Genomic DNA, 18,073 nt, shown 5'->3' on the forward strand with positions numbered 1-18,073 from the left:
ACGGAGACGCTCGCTGCCGCGAAACCCACCGCTGACCCAGTTCTCCAGGAACGATAGCAACGGGCAGCGTTTGGGCCCAGAAATCCTGCTTTTCTCTGCCTTTATTAAGCTGTTTTTCTTGTTCTTTTTTTTTCCATTTTTCATTTTATCTGGTATTATCATTGCCTTGAAAGAGCGGAGGATGAGAAGAGCGTGGACCCGGAGGTAGAGGACCTTCCCGACGGTGCACATACGCCCGGGGCCGCCTCTGCCCCGTCGCACAACCCCGGCCGTGGGAAGCTCCAAGTTTTCCTCGCCCGGAGCCCTCTCGCTGTGCAGAGCCAGGAGCAAGCAAGAAACCCAATCCTCCTCCCTGGCGGAGAAGAGCTCTGGTGTGGCAGGAGCCAGTGGAGAAGGGAGCGGCGCGTTTCCCCAGCTGCACATTGAACCGAGGAGGGTGAAGCAAAGCAAACCGTGTAAAGACTGGGGAATAATTAATTCCTTATTTATTGCCGACATCCGGCGCTCGCTGGGTGTACAGAGCTCCCTTCGGAGCACCGGTGTGCGTGGTCACTATGGCTTTCTCCCAGGTGCAGTGCCTGGATGACAGCCACGTCAACTGGAGGTCCAGCGAGTCCAAGCCTGAGTTCTTCTACAGCGAGGAGCAACGCCTGGCCCTGGAGGCACTGGCCTCCCGTGGCCCTGATGCCTTCTATGAGGTCCTGAAAAAGGAGAACATCAGGGACTTCCTCTCCGAGCTGGAGCTAAAGAAGATCCTGGACACACTGGAGACGTACGACCCCGGCTCTGAGTACATCCCACGCCACGGCAGCAGTGCGGGGGAGAGTGAAGGCGATCACAACAGCCAAGGGGATGAGCAGGACGTGGCCCCCTCCCTGGAATACTGGCCCCAGAGGTCCGACCGCTCCATCCCCCAGCTGGACCTCGGCTGGCCCGAGACCATCGCCTACCGCGGGGTCACCCGCGCCACCGTCTACATGCAGCCGCCCATCGAGGGCCAAGCACACATCAAGGAGGTGGTGCGGAAGATGATCTGCCAGGCTCAGAAGGTGAGGTGCGCCGCGAGGACGGGGCAGGATTTGCTTCGGGCTGTCCTGCCAAGGACAGAGCCTAAAGTCCTGCTCAGTCAGGCAATCCCCGTCTTGTGGGGAGCTCTGTCCAAACAAAGGCATCAGGGTCAAGCATTCGGGTTTTTCCATGTTCATTTGATGTGACCAATATTTGAGGATCAGGTTTTGCTGAAGATGCTGTTAGCCTGGTCCAACATTCCCTGGAAGTGGACCCTTCCCATGATCCATATGGCAGCATCGTTAACCCCAGGGTCCCTACAGGGCTGTGGGGAAAACCACCGGGGAGAAAAAGGGGTTGAGCTGCTTCTCAGCTGGGAGCCCACAGTCCCAGGCACCCCACGATCGTTATTGCCAGAGCCCTGTGTGACTGCATGTGGCAACACGCAAGAACTGGAGGAGCCAAACTCAGCCCTGGGGCAAAGCAGCCAAAGCCACTGGTCTGGTGCTGATGTATACGAGGGTCAAGTTTGGCCTGAGATTGCTGCGGTGCTCCAAGCTGGCCTCATCGTGGCTGTAAGAGGAAAACGATGAGCTGATGTGCAGGACAAGGGAGGTGCCAAGGGGATTTGGGTTGAGATTTGTCCTCCCTGTGGCATCAAGCCAAGGAGGAGAGACTCGGGGTGCACAAGCGATCGGGTCAGGCTGGTGTCATGGGCAGGAGGACCAGGGAAGGAAGGAGATGACAGCACATGTTGAAGGCCAGCGGTGGTGGGCAGAGGTTGCTGGTATTTCCCAGCAACCCAGTCCCAGCTGGGAAGAGCAGGAGGGGTCAGTACTTGCTAGTTTCATGGTGCTTTGAAGCCATTTGAGCTCTGTGCCTCTGCTCCCTTGAGAAATCCAGCCCCAAGGGAGGAGCACCCCAACCCTGGGGATCCTCCAGCAGGAAAACAGGGAGACCCTGCCAGGGTGGCTATGGAGCAGGGAGAGACAGGCTAGGATGGATCAGGTCCACCTGGCTCCAGAGACCCCTGTGCCGGGGCCAGGGACTGTGATAGGGTTCGCAGATCCTGGCAGGAGAGAGGGAAGCCTGGTGGCACCCAGCCATTGGAGCCTCTCCAGGACCAGAGGGCCGGGGGTCTGAGCACAAAGAGCCCCAGCTCAGGCAGGAAAACTGATCTCCCAAAGCATCTGAGGCAGCCGGCTCACAGAGACGGCTGATGTAGGGGACTGGGGCTGCCCTGCTGCAGATGGGAGCCGTCCCTGGCCACTGTCACCTTGCAAAAGTCGAGGTGATCTGTCTTTACCTGCAATGTTTCCCTGCCGAAGGGCTTTGCAGTGATGGCAAAGGGAAGGGAGGGCTGAAGTCCCACAAGATGGAGAAGGGGAGAACTCCTCCACGACAAAGAATGTCTCATCTTCGGGTCTTTCCGGCTGCCTCTGACCCGGGCTTGCAGCTCCTGCCTGGCTTTGCCTACTCACCGCTTCCCGCCTGCCCCCACACAAACGGCATCTCCTGAGTCATCTTACCACCCTTCTGCTCAGCAGAGCCAGGCAGTTGAGTCAGGCAGCTGCCAGGCCCTGCTGCCTGCACCATCCCCACCTCTCCTTGGAGCCTCTCCAAGCCACAGAGATGTGGCTGTGGTTGATGCTGCTTTGCTTGTCACCGGTACCCTGATGCCCCGTGAGCAGGGCTGGGCTCTGTCTCCTGGTTCAGGTGGTCCTTCATAGTGGGATGAGACGAGGTGACACCACTGGTGACATGCAGGAACCTGCTTGGAGCGTATGCACCCCAGGAAACGTAAAGATGGGTGTGTGCTGCAGTCTGCAGGGTCTGGGGATGGTGGGAGTTACAGGGTCTGAGAAGGTCTCTCACCCCGTATACGAGGACCACAGTTACTGCAGCTGAACCTGCTTCCCACAGCTGGGCCCAGGTGACCGCTGGTGTGGGTGCTCCTAAGGGTGGGGACACTGGGATACACCCACCTCTTCTGCACCCGAAGTTTTCAGCCAAGGCTTAAAGTCTTCACGGCAGCTTGGAGGTGAAAGGGTTTGGCCAAGGAAGCCGAGAGTGGACAGAGGGACAGTCTGGCTGCCACCCCATCAGATGTCACGTAGGCTGGCCACGTGCCCTGTCCTTCCTGCGGCGTCCTTTGGGCCACCCTGCGGAGATCCCTGCTGAATTGTCCCATCCCTCTGGGCAATGGCAGTGCTCTTTCTCTACCTGCGACAGAGCAGGAGCTTGGGAGAGTTTCAGTATCGCATCGCAGAGGCTGCCCCTTGCTCCAGCCGCGCTCAAAGACGCTTGGTCCGACACGCTGTCAGATGCCGAACACCAAACATCAGCACGTGGCTTTTTATCTCGTGGCCAGAAGAGCAAAGTTCACCTGAGCCTGGCTGAGGAAAGTTCAGAGCCCACGTGAGCGATGCTGACGCTGGGTAGGCTCACGGCAGCTCAGAGCTGGGGCGAGGAAGCCAAGAAATGAGATGTGAGGCCCCTTTGATGGTGCAGATGAACCTACTTGTTTGCAGGAACAAGGCCAAACGCTGCCGAGTTCAGAGCCTCTGCTTTGCTCTGCAGAGAGGCAAACCCAGGCGAGCTGGAGCAGGGGATGCAAATGATCCCTTCCTCTTTCTGGGAATAAATGGGAGAGAAGAGAGGCAGGATCCTGCAGCCACGTTGTTGCTCTCCCAGCAAATCCCCATCTTCATGGCCAGTGAACGGAGGTGGTCAGGGACATGGTGCACTGCTGGGCTTCACCCTGGAGACCTTCACCAGGTCCAGCCGTGGCGCAGCCATCTCTCCCTTGATGTGTATCCCCTCGGGCTGCAAAGCTCACAAGATGGGTAGGGAGGAAGACTTCTTCTCTAGATTTGGCTCTATCTGACCCAAAAGCAGAGGAGGGTGAAAACACTGACCTTGGCCAAAACCCACCAGAGACAGCAGTGAGTCTGACCTCCTCTCTGCACTTGAGGTTCCAGGTTGGGATTGTGGTGATATAATTACCCTAAGCAACTTCCAGCAAAGGTTGGGAGGCCCTATTAATTACTGTTTACAAAACCTTCTGCCGTTCCTGGATGAAAGGGTCGACAGGAGAGAGCAATTATTAATGTTACTTGTCCCACCTCTCCCTCATCCCAACGTGCTTCCTCTAATTGTGCCTTGGTGCCTGCCTAATTTATTAAATGCCCACGTGGTGTGCCCCAAAAGTCATTATCTGATGATTCAGAGTGAGCTAATAAAGAGCCGTAATTTCCTCTATAAAACATGATCCTGCAGTTTATGTGTACATCTAAGCCGTTCAGAAAGATCCCAACACCATCTGCCCAGCGTCCAAGGGGACGCGATACTCACCGCTCCTCGGGGTGTTGGGACCTGGCCCCTGCACATCATCCGTGTCCAGCGGATCTTGGCAGCTCCTGGGACCCCGAGAAGATTCTTTGCAGATTAAACCCTGTACCTGGGTTTGGCACAGACCCAACCCGTCCCAGCTGAGGTTCAAGCGCAGGCAGCCCAGCCGCAGATGTCACCGCTGCGGGTCCCTGGGCAGTCACCGCACTGGGAGCGCTGCCAGCGCTGCCCTCGCTCTCCCGGCCCGTTTTGTGCCAGGGCAGCACATTGGCACACTGGCGTGAGATCCCGGTGACAAACCGAGGCCAAGCCTGTCCTGCAGGCAAGACGCGGCGGGGAGGGAAGCAGAAGTGCTGAGCGGCGACAGGATGCACCAGCCGAGCAGGAGGAATCGGGTTGAAAATGTGGGCAAACGGGTGAGAGCCAGGCTGGCTCCCTGCTGCCCCAGCCAGCCGCCCCGGGCAACTGCCTGCAATGTGCTGCCTGTTCGCCATCCCTGTGCGAGCGCTGCTTGGGATGGGGGATGGCACCCTGCGCTGCCTGCACCCCTGCACAGCATCTTCTTCAGAGCCATAGCAACGAGCCAAGGCCTTGGGAATGCCAGGACCGCAGTGGGAAAATACCCTCTTCCTCCCAAACTGAAGGCAAATGCTATTCTCGTCCCCATTTATAAGACCTCAGCGACGCCCAGAGAAAACGTGGCGCACAGGCAAAGTGACATGACCGTGGCCACCGGGAGCATCAGTGTCAGAGATGGGAGCAAAGCACCTGCCACCAAACCCACCTCCTCAACCAAGGAGACGCCATCCCAGCTCAGGTGCCCCTCACCCAGGGCTCGCAGCAGACAGCACAGCTCCTCCCCAATTACTTGCTGTAAATGGAAAAGCCAAGCCCTGAGCTTTAGGAGTAGCTTTGAACCTGTTCCACTTTACATCATTGGCGAGACAATTGCAGCCCTTGCTGGGCAGCCCATGCAAAGTGGGCACCTGGTTTTCTACCTCAGTTTCCCCATTGGGACAATGTGGACGTGCAAAACGCACGAGCAGGTGCACAAGGGAGCGAGGATTTATCCTTTCATGGCAAAGCCTGTTGAGAGGCTCTTGGGGTGGGGTGGTAAATGGGAATTCAGTTAAAATCAAGTCCCCTCTCGTTCGGCACACTGGCACCTCCCGAAATGCTGGTGTGGGCGGGGGGTTGGGGGGGTCAGGGCAGCACTGGAGATGGCGTGGGCTGGGGCTCCCTACGCAGCCTCGTTCCTTGCCCCATCGCCTGCAGAAAAGGAAGGGAAGAGCCAGCAGTGTCATAATGCACAATCCTCTTCTTAATTAGAGCTCTCCACCTCCTGTGGCACAAAACTAATTACAAGGCAGCTTGGTGCTTTGAGAGCCCCAGACTTGGACGTGCCTGAGTGTGCAAGCGCCAGGCACCATCCCGATCCCTTCCTTCCCGAGGGAGGAGCATCCCAGGGTCTCCCTGTGTCACCCCACGGCATGCATGCTCCCATGCTGGTGTCCCTCCCCGGCTCGGCCACATGCTGTGGCCAACAGAGGGTTGGAAGGGTGAAGGGATGAGAGCACCCATCTCCCCCTGGCCCACGGCACCTTCCAGGAACAACCACAGAGAGGGGGAACCGATGGGTTTCCAAGCATGGGACGATGACGTGCCAGCGCCCCGATGACATGCTGCTTTCCTGCGTGGCTTTTACCACCACATGTGGGATGAGGGGAGGCAGGCATGGCTGCGGGGCTGCTACCCCAGGGTTTGCACTGAGCTGCTCAGCTGGGCTGCAGGCAGCTGCCTCCAGCCCCTTTGCCTGCACACGTCTCCTGCTGCAGCTCACCGTTGTGTCATGGGTGATGCCATCTCCAGGAAGGCAAAATCCACAGGTGTGGAGTGAACTTCGGTGCTCAGGCAGCCATCCCAGCAAAATCCCAGCGCAGGTGGACGCGGCACAGATCCACCTTCCTATCACACACGGGACTCACCCCCTCCCTGCCACGGCAGCAAATGCCCCGGGTACAAAGGCACCATTGCAAAGAACGGTGACGCTGCCGTGTGCCAAACCTTGTCACCGCGCAGGGCGCTGGCACTGCCATCCCAGCTCTGCTCCACTTTCGGATAGTGAAGGGATTGTGCGCAGCAGGAGCGGCACCCCGAGCACCCAGCAGGCTCCCAGCTACACAAGGACTGGGCAGCGAGTCCAAGACAGACACGTCAGCAGCCCCGATGACAGAAACAGCGCCTGCCCCCGGTGCTCTGCTTTGGCCTCACAGTGGGGAGCTGACCTTGAACCCAACCACATCGCTGCTGCTCGCAGCAGCCCGGACTTGGAACAGCAGGCAGTCACAGGCGCTGGGAGCTGCAGACTCCTGGCTGCTTTTAAGTAACTTCATCAGCTCACACCCAGGCCTGTTTTTTAAAAGGTATTAAAAGGCATTTCAGCTCCCAAATGCACCTCAGGAGTATCTGGATACTTTCTACCAAACTTATGAGTCGATTTTAGCTGTTTTTTACACTGTTTCTCTCAACACAAGCATGCATAACAACACCAGAGACAGCAACCACCCCATGCAATATGCCCTCGGACACATCATCACATCATAGGTTTCCCATTTTGGTGCTCCCTGTGATGGGGCTGTGGGAAGTGCTGGTAGCAAAGGGACACCAAACTTCTCAGCCAGAAACTGGACTCTGAAATTTGTGGAGCTTGTTAAAGGCAAGAAAGTTAGATTCACCCTCAGAAATCAATTTTTCACAAGTATATTATGCTACGGGCCACCACTGGAGACCAAACCTCCCATAGTGACAGCAAAGGAATGGGACTGAGGGTTCCTGTTGTCTACCCTCAGGCTGTCCAGAGCTGGGGGCGGGAGTCTGGGCTCCCCCACACCAAATCCCAACCTCTGAGAGAGAGAGATGTTGCTTCAGCTCTTAGAAAAACAAACAGCAGCTTGGGGTTGTCACCCAGACTCATCTATCTTCTCCCCTCTCCAGGTCATTGCGGTGGTCATGGACATGTTCACTGATGTAGACATCTTCAAGGACCTCCTGGACGCAGGTTTCAAGAGGAAAGTGGGAGTCTACATCATTTTGGATGAGACCAACGTGAAGCACTTCCTTCAGATGTGCGAGCGAGCCCAGATGCATGCGGGACACCTGAAGGTAAGGATGGCCCGAAGGGTCGGGGGCCAGGTCCTCCAACGTAGGGAGATCATCAGAGCTATCAGCCCTGCTCCCTCCTGTCTTGAGGGGATCACAACCCCCAAACTCTGGGCAGTGCTAGAGGAGTTTAGTCCATTTTCCCTGTAGTCAAAGCTGAAGGTGATGCCCAAATCCAGGAGCAGCAGGATGGAGGGAAATGGATGAGAGATGGGGGATGTGGATTTCCCCCCAGCAAAGCTGGATGCAGAAAGCCCGGGGGGCTGCTGGTACCCAACCAGAGCTGGCTTTGCGGCAGAGGGGTGTTCAAGGAGCTGCAGCCTCAAAGGGTGGGCATGACTCAAGCAGGGCACTGCAAAGCCCAGGGCAAAGCTACGTGCTCAGCTCCTGGTGAACAAGTCAGCAGGAGGGAAGGTACAAGAGGCAGATGCTCTGCCAGGGCCAGATCCGCGCTGTCGCCAGCCCCATACCTGCTCCTGCCCCAGGGGTAGGACTGGCAGGAGCAACCACCAGCCGGTTCTCTTGCTTTCGGGCTTTCCCTCAAGTCAGAGGCTGGAATTAAAAAACTCGATTTTCCCCTTTTCCGGAGCCTCCGCCCCAGCACAGGGCCGGGAGCAGAGCAGGGAGGCACCCACACTGCCCGCGGCCCCAGCAGCTGCCAAGGATGCCCTCACCGGGCAGCACACCGACAGGACCGATCTGCCTGCACATGCCGCATTCACCGGGCCCTGGAGGTGCTGGCAGCTGCACATGATACCGCTCCTGTGCACAAATCCTGTTCGAAACAAGGGAAGATAAAGCAGCGCAGGGGATGCCTGGCAGCGTGGGGGCTTGGTCCTCAGCCCAAAGTGCCCCAAACCCCTTCCACATCCCTGTGCGTGTGGGGGGTGCAAAGAAAATCGCCTGGCACAGTGCTCGTGCAAGGGCAGAGGAAGACAAAGGGGCAGAGGAAGACAAAGGGGCAGAGGAAGACAAAGGGGCAGAGATAGGGAGGGGGTTATATCAGCCTCAGGAGTGGGGACTCTCGCCCCAGCCACAGGACAGAGTCCCAGGCTCCCCGCTGGGCACAACGCTCCCATCACAGGCATCGGATGCAAACACACCAGCGCAGCCCAGGAGTTTCACTTCAGGGCTTGCAGACACCCCTCTCCCGACTGTACTTCACCTGCTGGCTGCGAGTTGCTCGGCCTCGCCTGTTGCTTGGCAGAAAAATGATGTTTCTGCGCCTGACGTCACCTGGCCGCACTCACTGGCTGCCAAATGGCTAGCGGGGAGGCCCGTGCCTGGGCAAGCTCGCCAAATTTGCTTACGGTGAGGGCGAGCTCCCAGCTGAGCAGGAACACGTAGGAGCCACAACACCCTCACATCGGGTTGGAGCGGGGCTGGGACACAGCGGGGGCTCAGGCACCCCCACCCCAGGGAGCTGAAAACACCAGCCGGCCGAGCCTCACGCCTTCCCCAGCCACCAAGCCTGCTGACCCTGCTTAATTGCTGCTCACAACAATTAAGGCAGACTCAGCTGAGCTTTTACCCACGTCCAAACTCCCAGGAGAGTCTGGTATCCTGCAGACTGCTGCTGCTCCAAGACCAGAAAAGCCAGAGCTGACGCACACCGGTGTTTTAATGCATTAGCAACCCCAGTGGCAGGACTGGAAAAGCAGGAGAACATCTGCAGAGCTCGGCAAACGTCTAGAAGTTGGGATTTGCCACATATCGCAGCCAATTTGCTGGCATGGGATGCAGCAGGGCAGGAGGCCGTAAGGAAACCAGGACAGTGTCTGGGAGCTGCTTCGTAAGGCAGGAGATGCTAACAAAACGTACGTCGTTATCTCGGCGCCTTCCGCGCTTCGCAATTAGCAAGCCAGCTTGGGCAAGGCGGTCGCTTCGTTGAGCAATGGGGAGTGATTCAGCCCGTCCCGGGCTCGGCAGCCGGCCATCGCTCTGGGTGCTCGCTTGCTGCACGCTCGTCTTGGGAGAGATTAAATAAACAGATCTTACTTAACAGCAGCAATGCGCCGGGAGCGAGGAGGAAGGGAAAGGTAACCGGCACTTGGCTTCTGGGGAGCTTTGTTCCCCTGGGTGTTACCCAAGAAAAAACCCACAGCTGCTTTGTGCCTTTGTGCAAAGGTCCGGCTCTGAGCAGGAGAGATCGAAGCTCTGGGAGAGCTGCGGGCCAGGGACGTCCAGGCTGGCCATGGCTCAGCCCTGGGTGCAAGTGCACCCTGGGCACTGGCGCTCCTGGCAGCCCCATGTGTAGGGACAACATGGGACAGGGATGGGAATTGCCACCCCAACCTACTCGCCCTCAGTGCCACCTACTGCCAGACATTGGGGTGTGCTCAGCACCGGCTTCCCCCCAGCCGCAACAGGCAAAAAGGAGAACGCTTAAAAAAAAAAAAAAAAATCAAATGCACAAAAAAACCCCACACAAACCCAAATTTCTTCACTCAGTGTGTAAAACTTCCCTGGAAATCCGGTCAGGAAAGCCTTTGCTTTTGCATCATGCTAAAACCAGCATTAAATCACCGTCCCTCCTGCCAGGAGCACATGAGTCGGGACCAGAGGTGCCTAATCTCAGCTTGCACCCAGCTTAGGGCTGTGCCAGGTCATGGTCTACAGGGAGAGAGGAGACCCCAGGAGAGCAGATGAGGAATGCTGGAGGTGGGGAAGACAAATACTTTTGGTGCTTTTTTTTTTTAAAAAAAAAAAAGTTAAAAAAAAAATCACAGCACAAAAAACACAACCATGGAGGGCATGACCTAGTGATGACACGGTGCCTTTAGCAATGGCGTTACCAACATCCCAGCAGGAACAGGAATGCAGATGCTTTCATAAGAAAATATTTTCTCCCCACCCAAGGGAGACCATTTACAGTGAAAGATGCTATCTGCTCAGCTGCAAAAATGTGCTGGTGCCCTCCACGGAGACACACAGAGCCATGAGCCAGACTGAAGATAAAAAACATTTTCTCAGAGCCAGGGCGGCCCCTCTGTGCCCGGGCTCCCTGGCGGGAGGACACCCCGCTCCCCAGCCACCTCCACAGAGACCTGCCCTTTTGGCCCACGTCCCCAGGTTTCGTTCCCAGGGGTGAAAAGATGTTGCCCCACTGTCTTTTTTTCCCCACCCACCCCTAAAAACAGGGCTAGATGCTCAGATTTAGGAACACAGCAAGCAGGGAGCCTGGTGGAGGACAAGTCTGCTGCCACACGTGCACGTGGTCCACATGTGCTGTCCTGGGGTCACCACCTCCCCCTAAAACCCTTTGTATGTGTCCTGCTGAGGAGGAGGTGAAGAATCACCTCTCCCATGGTGGCATTTGCATAGATTGCAGGAGATGGAAAGCGTTTGGCAGCGCTATCACACGCTGCTCACCCACGGATGCGTGCAGCGCCGAGTTCAAGAGGTAGAAAACACTGCCTGACACATGGGCAAAGCAGGAAATTCTTGAAGGCAATTTGATGGTTTGCTGCGTGGCTTCAGGCAAGTTATTTTATCTTCCCATCACTGTGGCCTCCTCTGAGTTGGCCATGAAGAGCATTTCCCACTCCTCAGAGAGGCTGAGAAGCATCTACGGGGGCATCCATGGAGGGGTGAACGATGGTCTGAAAACCAGCCCTTTGCTTCTGCTCCTGCTCATGCCTCTACCTTTGTTTTGCAGAATCTGCGAGTCCGGAGCACAGGGGGGACAGAGTTTTTCACACGCTCGGCCACCAAGTTCAAAGGGGCTTTGGCCCAGAAGTTCATGTTTGTGGACGGGGACCGGGCCATGTGTGGATCCTACAGGTAACCAGTGGCATCTCCTCTTGCCCACCCCATGGAGGCGTTGGTCAAAGGACCGACGCAGACCCACGTGCCTAGCACGGCCCCAGGACCCCATCCCAGACTTGCTCCTCTCCTCCTAAACTGGGAGATGTTTTTGCAAGGCCAGCCTGAGATTTGGAGTGGGACCCAGAGGGTCCCCACTGCCCCGCAGCCAGGTCTAGGACTCCCCTCCTTTCTCAGAGGTGGATGGAATGAGCACAAAGAAGGATAAAAGCACCAAACTGCAGCCAGTCCTAGCTCTCACGTTGATCTCAGCTTTTCCAGTTAAACATTTCCTACCTGAAGTATCTTCCAATTTGTCCATTTCTCACTTTCTGGCCACAACAAAAAACACATCCATTTATGAGTCGCTTCTCTTAATTAACCCACACTGAGAAAGGAAAAGTGGCCAACACTGAAGTGAAAAACTAATCGGCCCACAGCAAATACCTTTTATTTTTACTTCAAGTTCCAGTGTGCTCTAGACTTCAGCCCTTCATTCTAATTTGGGATGAGCGCTATTTCTTCGATCTCATTATTATTAATGTTTACAGTGAGATCATGCCCCTGATAGCACCATCAGTCCTCCAGGGAAAGCCAGGGTTGGGGAGAGGCGTGTTATTTACCAGCAACCACTCAGAATGTTTCCAACGTGCTTCTGTTCCAGCTTCACCTGGTCGGCAGCAAGGACAGACCGAAACGTCATCACGGTCCTCTCGGGCCAAGTGGTGGAGGCATTTGACAAGCAGTTCCAGGAGCTTTACCTTATGTCCAAGGGAGTGAGCCTCAAGTCCATCTCCATGGGTGAAGAGCCAGAACCCGAGCCCGTAACGCTGCCTTCCGTCGTGCCGGTGACCCCTGCCAATGCTGTGGTGAAGAAGCTGATAAACCCTAAATACGCCCTGGTGAAGGCCAAGAGCGCCGACCAGATCAGCAAGACTTCGTCCGAGAACCAAGACAAAAACCAGAAGACAGACAACAAAGGCAAAGCCCTGCCCGAGGGCCAGGCAGGCGACAGGCACGGCGACGTGGCAGACCTCTCCCTGCTCATCCACCCCGGCCTCCTGAATCTGGAAAAAGCCAACATGTTTGACTATTTGCCCACCTGGGTCGAGCCTGACCCTGAGCCTGGGAGCGAAGTCTTGGGCTACATCAACATTATTGACCCCAAGATAAAGAACGTGAAGCTCTCACAGATGAACCGCATCAAAGTCTGCGACGTCTCCCAGGCCAGTGCCCAGCACCGGCAGATGCTGAAGAACAGGGAGATGGAGACCAAGAAAAACTCAGACCAAGAGCCACATCTGGTGTCGCCCTGTCAAAGACAGACCCCACAGATCCCCATGGATCCTGCGGTCCCTGCCGCCAGCCCCATCAAAGGTGCCAGCTGGACAACGAAGCAAGCAGGAACGTTTGCCGCTTCACCATTGGGCCATCGCTTGAAGCCACCAGAGGAGACACTGGAGGACATCAAGCCCCCAGTTCCAAAGCCAAGGACCATCCCTGTTGGTGTCTTTGTGACCAAAGTCATTGTGCCCTGTGACAGCAGCACCACCCCAGAGGGTGACACACAACCACCGCCAGCTGACCATGTGGGTGGAAAGCCAGAACCAGAGGAGAACCCCAATGGAGCTTCAGTGGAGACCTGCCATCTCCAGCCAGACCAGCCGGTGGCAGGGCCACAGGAGGACAAAGGGCCTCCCTGTGCCCACAATGGGCTGGGAGAAGAGGAGGAGGAGGAAGAGGAGTATATCACTCTCAGTGACCAGGAGAGCTACTCCAGCAGCTCTGCTGACCACAGCTACCGCCGCTCCAACGCCTCCTCCATCTCAGACGAGTACTTCGAGGTGAGGGATCGCTACGGGCCGCTCCGGCGAACCAACTCAGATGTCACCCACAACGGGGAGATCCTTCCCATCCAGAGGAAGCTCAGTGACCCCCACATCAGCCGAGGCACCTTCCTCAGTCCCCTGGGGAGCCTCCCATCCCTGAAGCATGTCCACGTGGAGGACGTGACAAAGAGGAGGAGCAACGCCGTGGAGATTAGGTGTGTGCTGCCCCGCACCATCCTGGATGGCAACAGCTCCTACCCCAGCAGTGCCACGCAGGTAGGATTTTTGCTATAAACTTCCCTGTGTTTCTCCACCCTACAGAAGGTTGCAAACCTGGAGGTGACCCAGCCAGCTCAGCCAAGGCGTGGTGTCATCCCCAGCTTTGGTGTCGCGTCCTAGATGCTGAGATCAGGCTTCCCATACGGGAGAATAACGCCCTACACGCGGCGATGGTAGGAGTCATCCAAGAGGTGCTCTTGGTCGGGAAGGTGGTGGCTATGCCACAGTGTTTGGTGTCTGGGAGTGCAATGGGAACGGCTGGTAAAGGGGAGGTTTTCAGGAATTAAAGATTATCCCATGGCATCAGGCTGTGGGACGGAGCCCATCAGCGGTGGCATCATGCCCAGCCAGGGACAGACTGTGCACACAGGCGTGTCCTTCTCAGGCTTGTTTTCTAGCTCCTTGCAAAGGTGATTAGCATCAAAGTAAAAGCGCTCGGACACATAATTAGGCAGAGCAAGACAGCAGAGAAACAGGGACGGCAACCTCTGTGGGCGAGCATTGCAGTCAGCAGCTTTGTGGCTGATCCACGAGTGACGCCAGACCTTGTCACCCCACGGGGTGCACGCCAGCATCCCCACCACGGCGGGAGCATCGCCCATTCCAGGCAGGGGGATCGCAGGGTCAATCCCCTATTTCCACCCAAGCGCCGCAGCCTCTTGCACCACGTCCAAGCATTCTCAAGGCTCCCCACCAGCTGGTTTTGGGGCATTCAAACCCCCAGGGCTGAATCAGCAGCCGGAAAAAAAAAAAAAAAAAAATTCACTGAAACCACCTGAGGTTACCTCAGCTGAGCATCTCATCTGTATTTATAGGGAATTAAATTTACCAGCCTAGAGTCCACTTGCTTCTCCCTTCCCAGCCAGTGACACAGAGCTCAGAGCAGGGTTTTAATCCTCACACATCAGCTACCCCCTCGCGTCCTGCAGAGCCATGCAGGGTGAGGAGCACTGAGCCCTTTGATGCTCTGTGACCCAAGTCCTGGTTGCCACCTTGCTGAGAGTTGGCCAGGTACGTTGGTGCTCCTGCAATAACTGGTTCTGGCCCTTTGCTGAAAGGCAGATAATTAACACACCACCAGGGTTAGGAAAGCCAGCGCTCAGCTGATGGAAACGTGCAGAGAATTGTTTCTCCTGTTTGTAAAAATAATAAACCAAAGCAACCCTTGATCAACTCTCTAGAAACCTTGAATCTGACAAGAATCACCATCAACCCCCACCAAAATTTTTTATTCTGGGTCCAGATTTCTTATGTGCTGGTCTGTAGCCCAAAACACAGGTGGAGGCTCACTGAGGACAAACATCACTTTTTCCATCACATTGAAAAGATGGCACCCAAGTTATCCCTGGAGCATTGCATTGCCTAAACACGTGCAACCCTGTTCACACCCGGCGCCACAGTTGAGAGTGCAGTAGCGTTGGGTGATGCACAGCGGGCACAAGGAGAGTGCTGGGGACACTCAGGTCCTCTCCTGTCCCTCTCCCTCCTGCACACCCCCCAGGTCTGTGCAGAGCAGAGGTTTCCAGACAAGCCCCCTTCCTATTCATCACTTAGTGACAGGCAAAATACCCACCCCGCCAGTTCCGCGCCCGCACGGCCGGGCCCTTACCTGGGTACAGGACCCTGCTGATCATCCCCGGCATGATGATAACGAACAAGGGCAGCATCTTCAGGTAGCTGGCCAAGATGGAGCCGGCCTTGGCATGACAAAGGCTCTTTGCAGAGAGTGACCGCTGGACAATGACCTGTGGGAGAGCCGGGCAGGACGGTTGAGCAGCCGCCAACACCTCCTATTCCACATCAGCCTCCCCCTTGCCAAACTGCATCCCAAGCATCTCCAAAGGCCAGAGCCACTGGGCATTGGGCCCAAACGCAGCTCCCAAAAGCAGTGTAGATGTGTACCCAACCCACGGGCTGGGTTTCTCTCCAGACCAGCAATGGGTTGGTGTTATGCCATAGCACCACTAAAGCCCAGTGCAACCACAGCAGCGCGTCCTCCTGCCAGTATCAACCATTCCCCACCACTATCCTCTTCCCTCTTGCCCCTTCTATTCCATCTCAATCTCCTCCACAGAGAATGGCCACAATGAAATGGACACCAGGCCCAGCCTCCTCCTACCACAGCTCCACCACCCACACAGCTCAAACCACCACACCTCAAAGCTCTGGCCAAGCTGTGTCCATCCACAATACAGCCAGCCCTTGCACGTTGAGGCAGTCTCCCTTAAAGAGGCAACATCTGTAGGAGATGCTGACTTTAAAAGAGCTCAGACTCTCCCCAAAGGCTTACAGAGAAGTGCTCAGCACCCAGCAGGATTCAGCCACTCCTGGCTCATGCTACTGGTGGGCAGGAGGGATGGGGTGACAGTTCCTGGGGTGGGATGCTCGGGGAAGCCGTGGTTCAACTTCTGCCCAAGAGCCAGAACATGTCAGGAGCCACAGGACCAGCCCCCCGCTCAGGCACCACATGCACCACATGAGGCACATGATGACCTCTAAGGGAGAGGAGCTAAATCACCCTTAGTCCTTCCCACCTGAAGGCATCTCAGGCCTTAACACTGATTTTAAGCAATCTAGTTAAATCAATCTAGCATTACCTAAGCTAAACTGCTTTAATGCAGCCCTCCTGGTCAAAGCAGAAGGTGTCTGCTTGAGGACCAGTGAGGCCGTTGAGATATTGGGACTAAATGACTGAACACCAAGACGATGCCACAGCACAGTGGAGATGCGGCGCTGACGGCGTGGTGGGGGTCACAGCAGAGGCAGGGCAGGTCTGTGCCGCCAGCTCTGCAGCCTCCCAGCCCCGGCTCATCCCACCATCAGCACCTGCGCTCACTAGATTCAATCTTGCCCGGGTACGTCTGCACAGGGTGCAATCACACCTCCAGATTGCGGCGCAGACACACCCAAAGAGAAAGATAAATATCTGGTGACCACAGCCATGCGTTAAGGCCTTACCCAGTCCAGAATTAAGATAAATGGTGCTCAGACCCGATCCAAACATGTGTCTCAACCCAGCTAATCAGAGCCTCCCCCGCAGTGGTGTTGCAGCTCACTGTTGTCTCCTGATCCCACCTCCTCTCCCAACGCTCCGTCCTTTCATCTAATCTTGGTAGTGACCTAATCCCACAGGTTGGGTCTGGATGACTGAATGCTCTTTGGGCCTGAAACAAGCACTTAGGTGATTAAGACGGGTGTTCAGGCTGCTACTGGAGAGAAGGTGTTGCGATGCTACTGGCATCCTTGGTCCTGGATCTCCAGGCAGCAGTGACTTGGCTCAGGGCAGCCTCGGGGCTGCTCAGGAAGCGACTGCTGAGACGCTGCGATGCACAGGACAGTGTGTTGCCAGAGGAAGAAATCAGAGGAGTAGCAATGGTTAAGACTTGAGGCAGTTCTGAGCTGCCACTGGTCTCCGAAGAATTTGGGCAAGGGAGCACACTGAGTGGCAGAGGGATTTGTCCATGAGGACCAAGTCCATGGCACAGACACACGAAGAAGTGTCCTTGCAGGCGAACAGCATCCTTACAACAGGAGTAGCTCATCTCTTTCTCTGCTCTTTAACAAACAGGGAACACACATCTACCGGTACCGACCCAGGAACCCCGCAGGTAGAGAACAAGGCAAGGAGGTCTCCTGCTCACCGACTCACGAGAAACCTCCAGGGGCCACCAAATACAGAGGTGATGGAGCTGAACCCAAAAAGACCATTGCAGGCAGCCAGCCCTACTGGCAGAGCAAAGCCTTCAGCCCCAGCAAGACCACGCAGCCCAGCCACCTCTCACCAAGCAAACGCTTAACCTCCCTGCCCGAAAGCCAGAAGACAACCGAGGAGATGAGGACACCCCTTGGCATCCCGCTCTCCAAACTGTCCCAGTCCAAGCACCTCAAGAACAGGGTTGCGGGAGCCCCGGGTGCTTCTACTGACTCCAAAAAGAAACCCCCTGAGACCACCAGCCAGAAGGACCACTAGATGCTGGTGCAAGTGGACTTCCAGGGCAAGAGTGGTAGTAGAGCGTGCCTGGACCCCAGGCAACGCCGTGTTACAAGGGGCAGGGGATTCTTGTTTACATTTACCTGGTCAGTGCACCAGTACCACGTGGCCATGATAGACAGCCCGAAAGTCATCCCGGTCCAGGGCAGATCTCCAGAAACCGGGTCTCGGAAGAGGTGCATTGCATCCGCTCTGGGCAGGTGGCAGGTAGTGTTGGGAACAATCTTGGACGGCACGGCTTTTAAATAGGCCTCTTCCAGGTTGGGGTAACCTCCGATCTCGTTAAAAGCTGAAAAGCATCATTGGGGGAGGCTGGTTAGAGTCGAGCAAAACCCAGTGACCTGTGAGATCAGCTGGCAAAACGCTCGCCAACTCATTAACTCAGAAGTGCTGCCCAGAGAGGGAGGGCTCGTTCGTGATTGTGTTTTCTTCTAGTTATTTAAGAGACTCTTCTATTAACATTTTGCACAGCAGGTCCCATCACAGTCCACCCTCCCTTCGGAGGGTGACCCATGTTCTGGGACAAAGACTCCTCAAGGGACCCAGCTCTTTTGACCTTGTACTGTAAAAGCAACCTGTTTATTAAAGCTCCCCGGTCCCAGAGCAGGGGAAACTCACCTAGGACTATTAAAATGCAAGATTAGGTAGCCTT

At 56.1% G+C, this 18,073-nt stretch overlaps 2 protein-coding genes across 3 annotated transcripts in view; one reads left to right on the forward strand and one right to left on the reverse strand.

Moving 5' to 3' along the window:
• Positions 1-18,073, reverse strand: part of SLC5A10 (solute carrier family 5 member 10) — a 39,415-nt gene that overhangs the window by 8,342 nt on the left and 13,000 nt on the right. For both annotated transcript variants that reach the window (XM_074840475.1, XM_074840474.1), the window contains exons 7-8: positions 17,505-17,710; positions 15,040-15,175 (exon numbers count right to left, since the gene is read on the reverse strand). In XM_074840475.1, coding sequence (XP_074696576.1) covers positions 15,040-15,175; positions 17,505-17,710 — 342 coding nt within the window. The remainder of the gene's footprint in view (positions 1-15,039; positions 15,176-17,504; positions 17,711-18,073) is intronic.
• On the forward strand, positions 455-17,586 carry FAM83G (family with sequence similarity 83 member G). The gene is made up of 5 exons (XM_074840473.1): positions 455-1,049; positions 7,354-7,521; positions 11,177-11,301; positions 11,987-13,427; positions 16,999-17,586. Exons 1-5 carry the CDS (start codon positions 555-557, stop codon positions 17,398-17,400), a joined length of 2,631 nt encoding a protein of 876 aa, XP_074696574.1. The 5' UTR covers positions 455-554; the 3' UTR covers positions 17,401-17,586.

This window comes from Strix aluco, chromosome 15, assembly GCF_031877795.1.
Source record: "Strix aluco isolate bStrAlu1 chromosome 15, bStrAlu1.hap1, whole genome shotgun sequence".
Lineage (NCBI taxonomy): Eukaryota > Metazoa > Chordata > Aves > Strigiformes > Strigidae > Strix > Strix aluco.

Bases quoted from the DNA above. Each gene is read 5' to 3' on its own strand.
- FAM83G (XM_074840473.1), top strand. From the start codon at position 555: ATGGCTTTCTCCCAGGTGCAGTGCCTGGATGACAGCCACGTCAACTGG. The intron at 7,522-11,176 runs GTAAGGATGGCC...TTTGTTTTGCAG, and splicing joins TGCATGCGGGACACCTGAAG to AATCTGCGAGTCCGGAGCAC. The intron at 13,428-16,998 runs GTAGGATTTTTG...TTTAACAAACAG, and splicing joins ACCCCAGCAGTGCCACGCAG to GGAACACACATCTACCGGTA.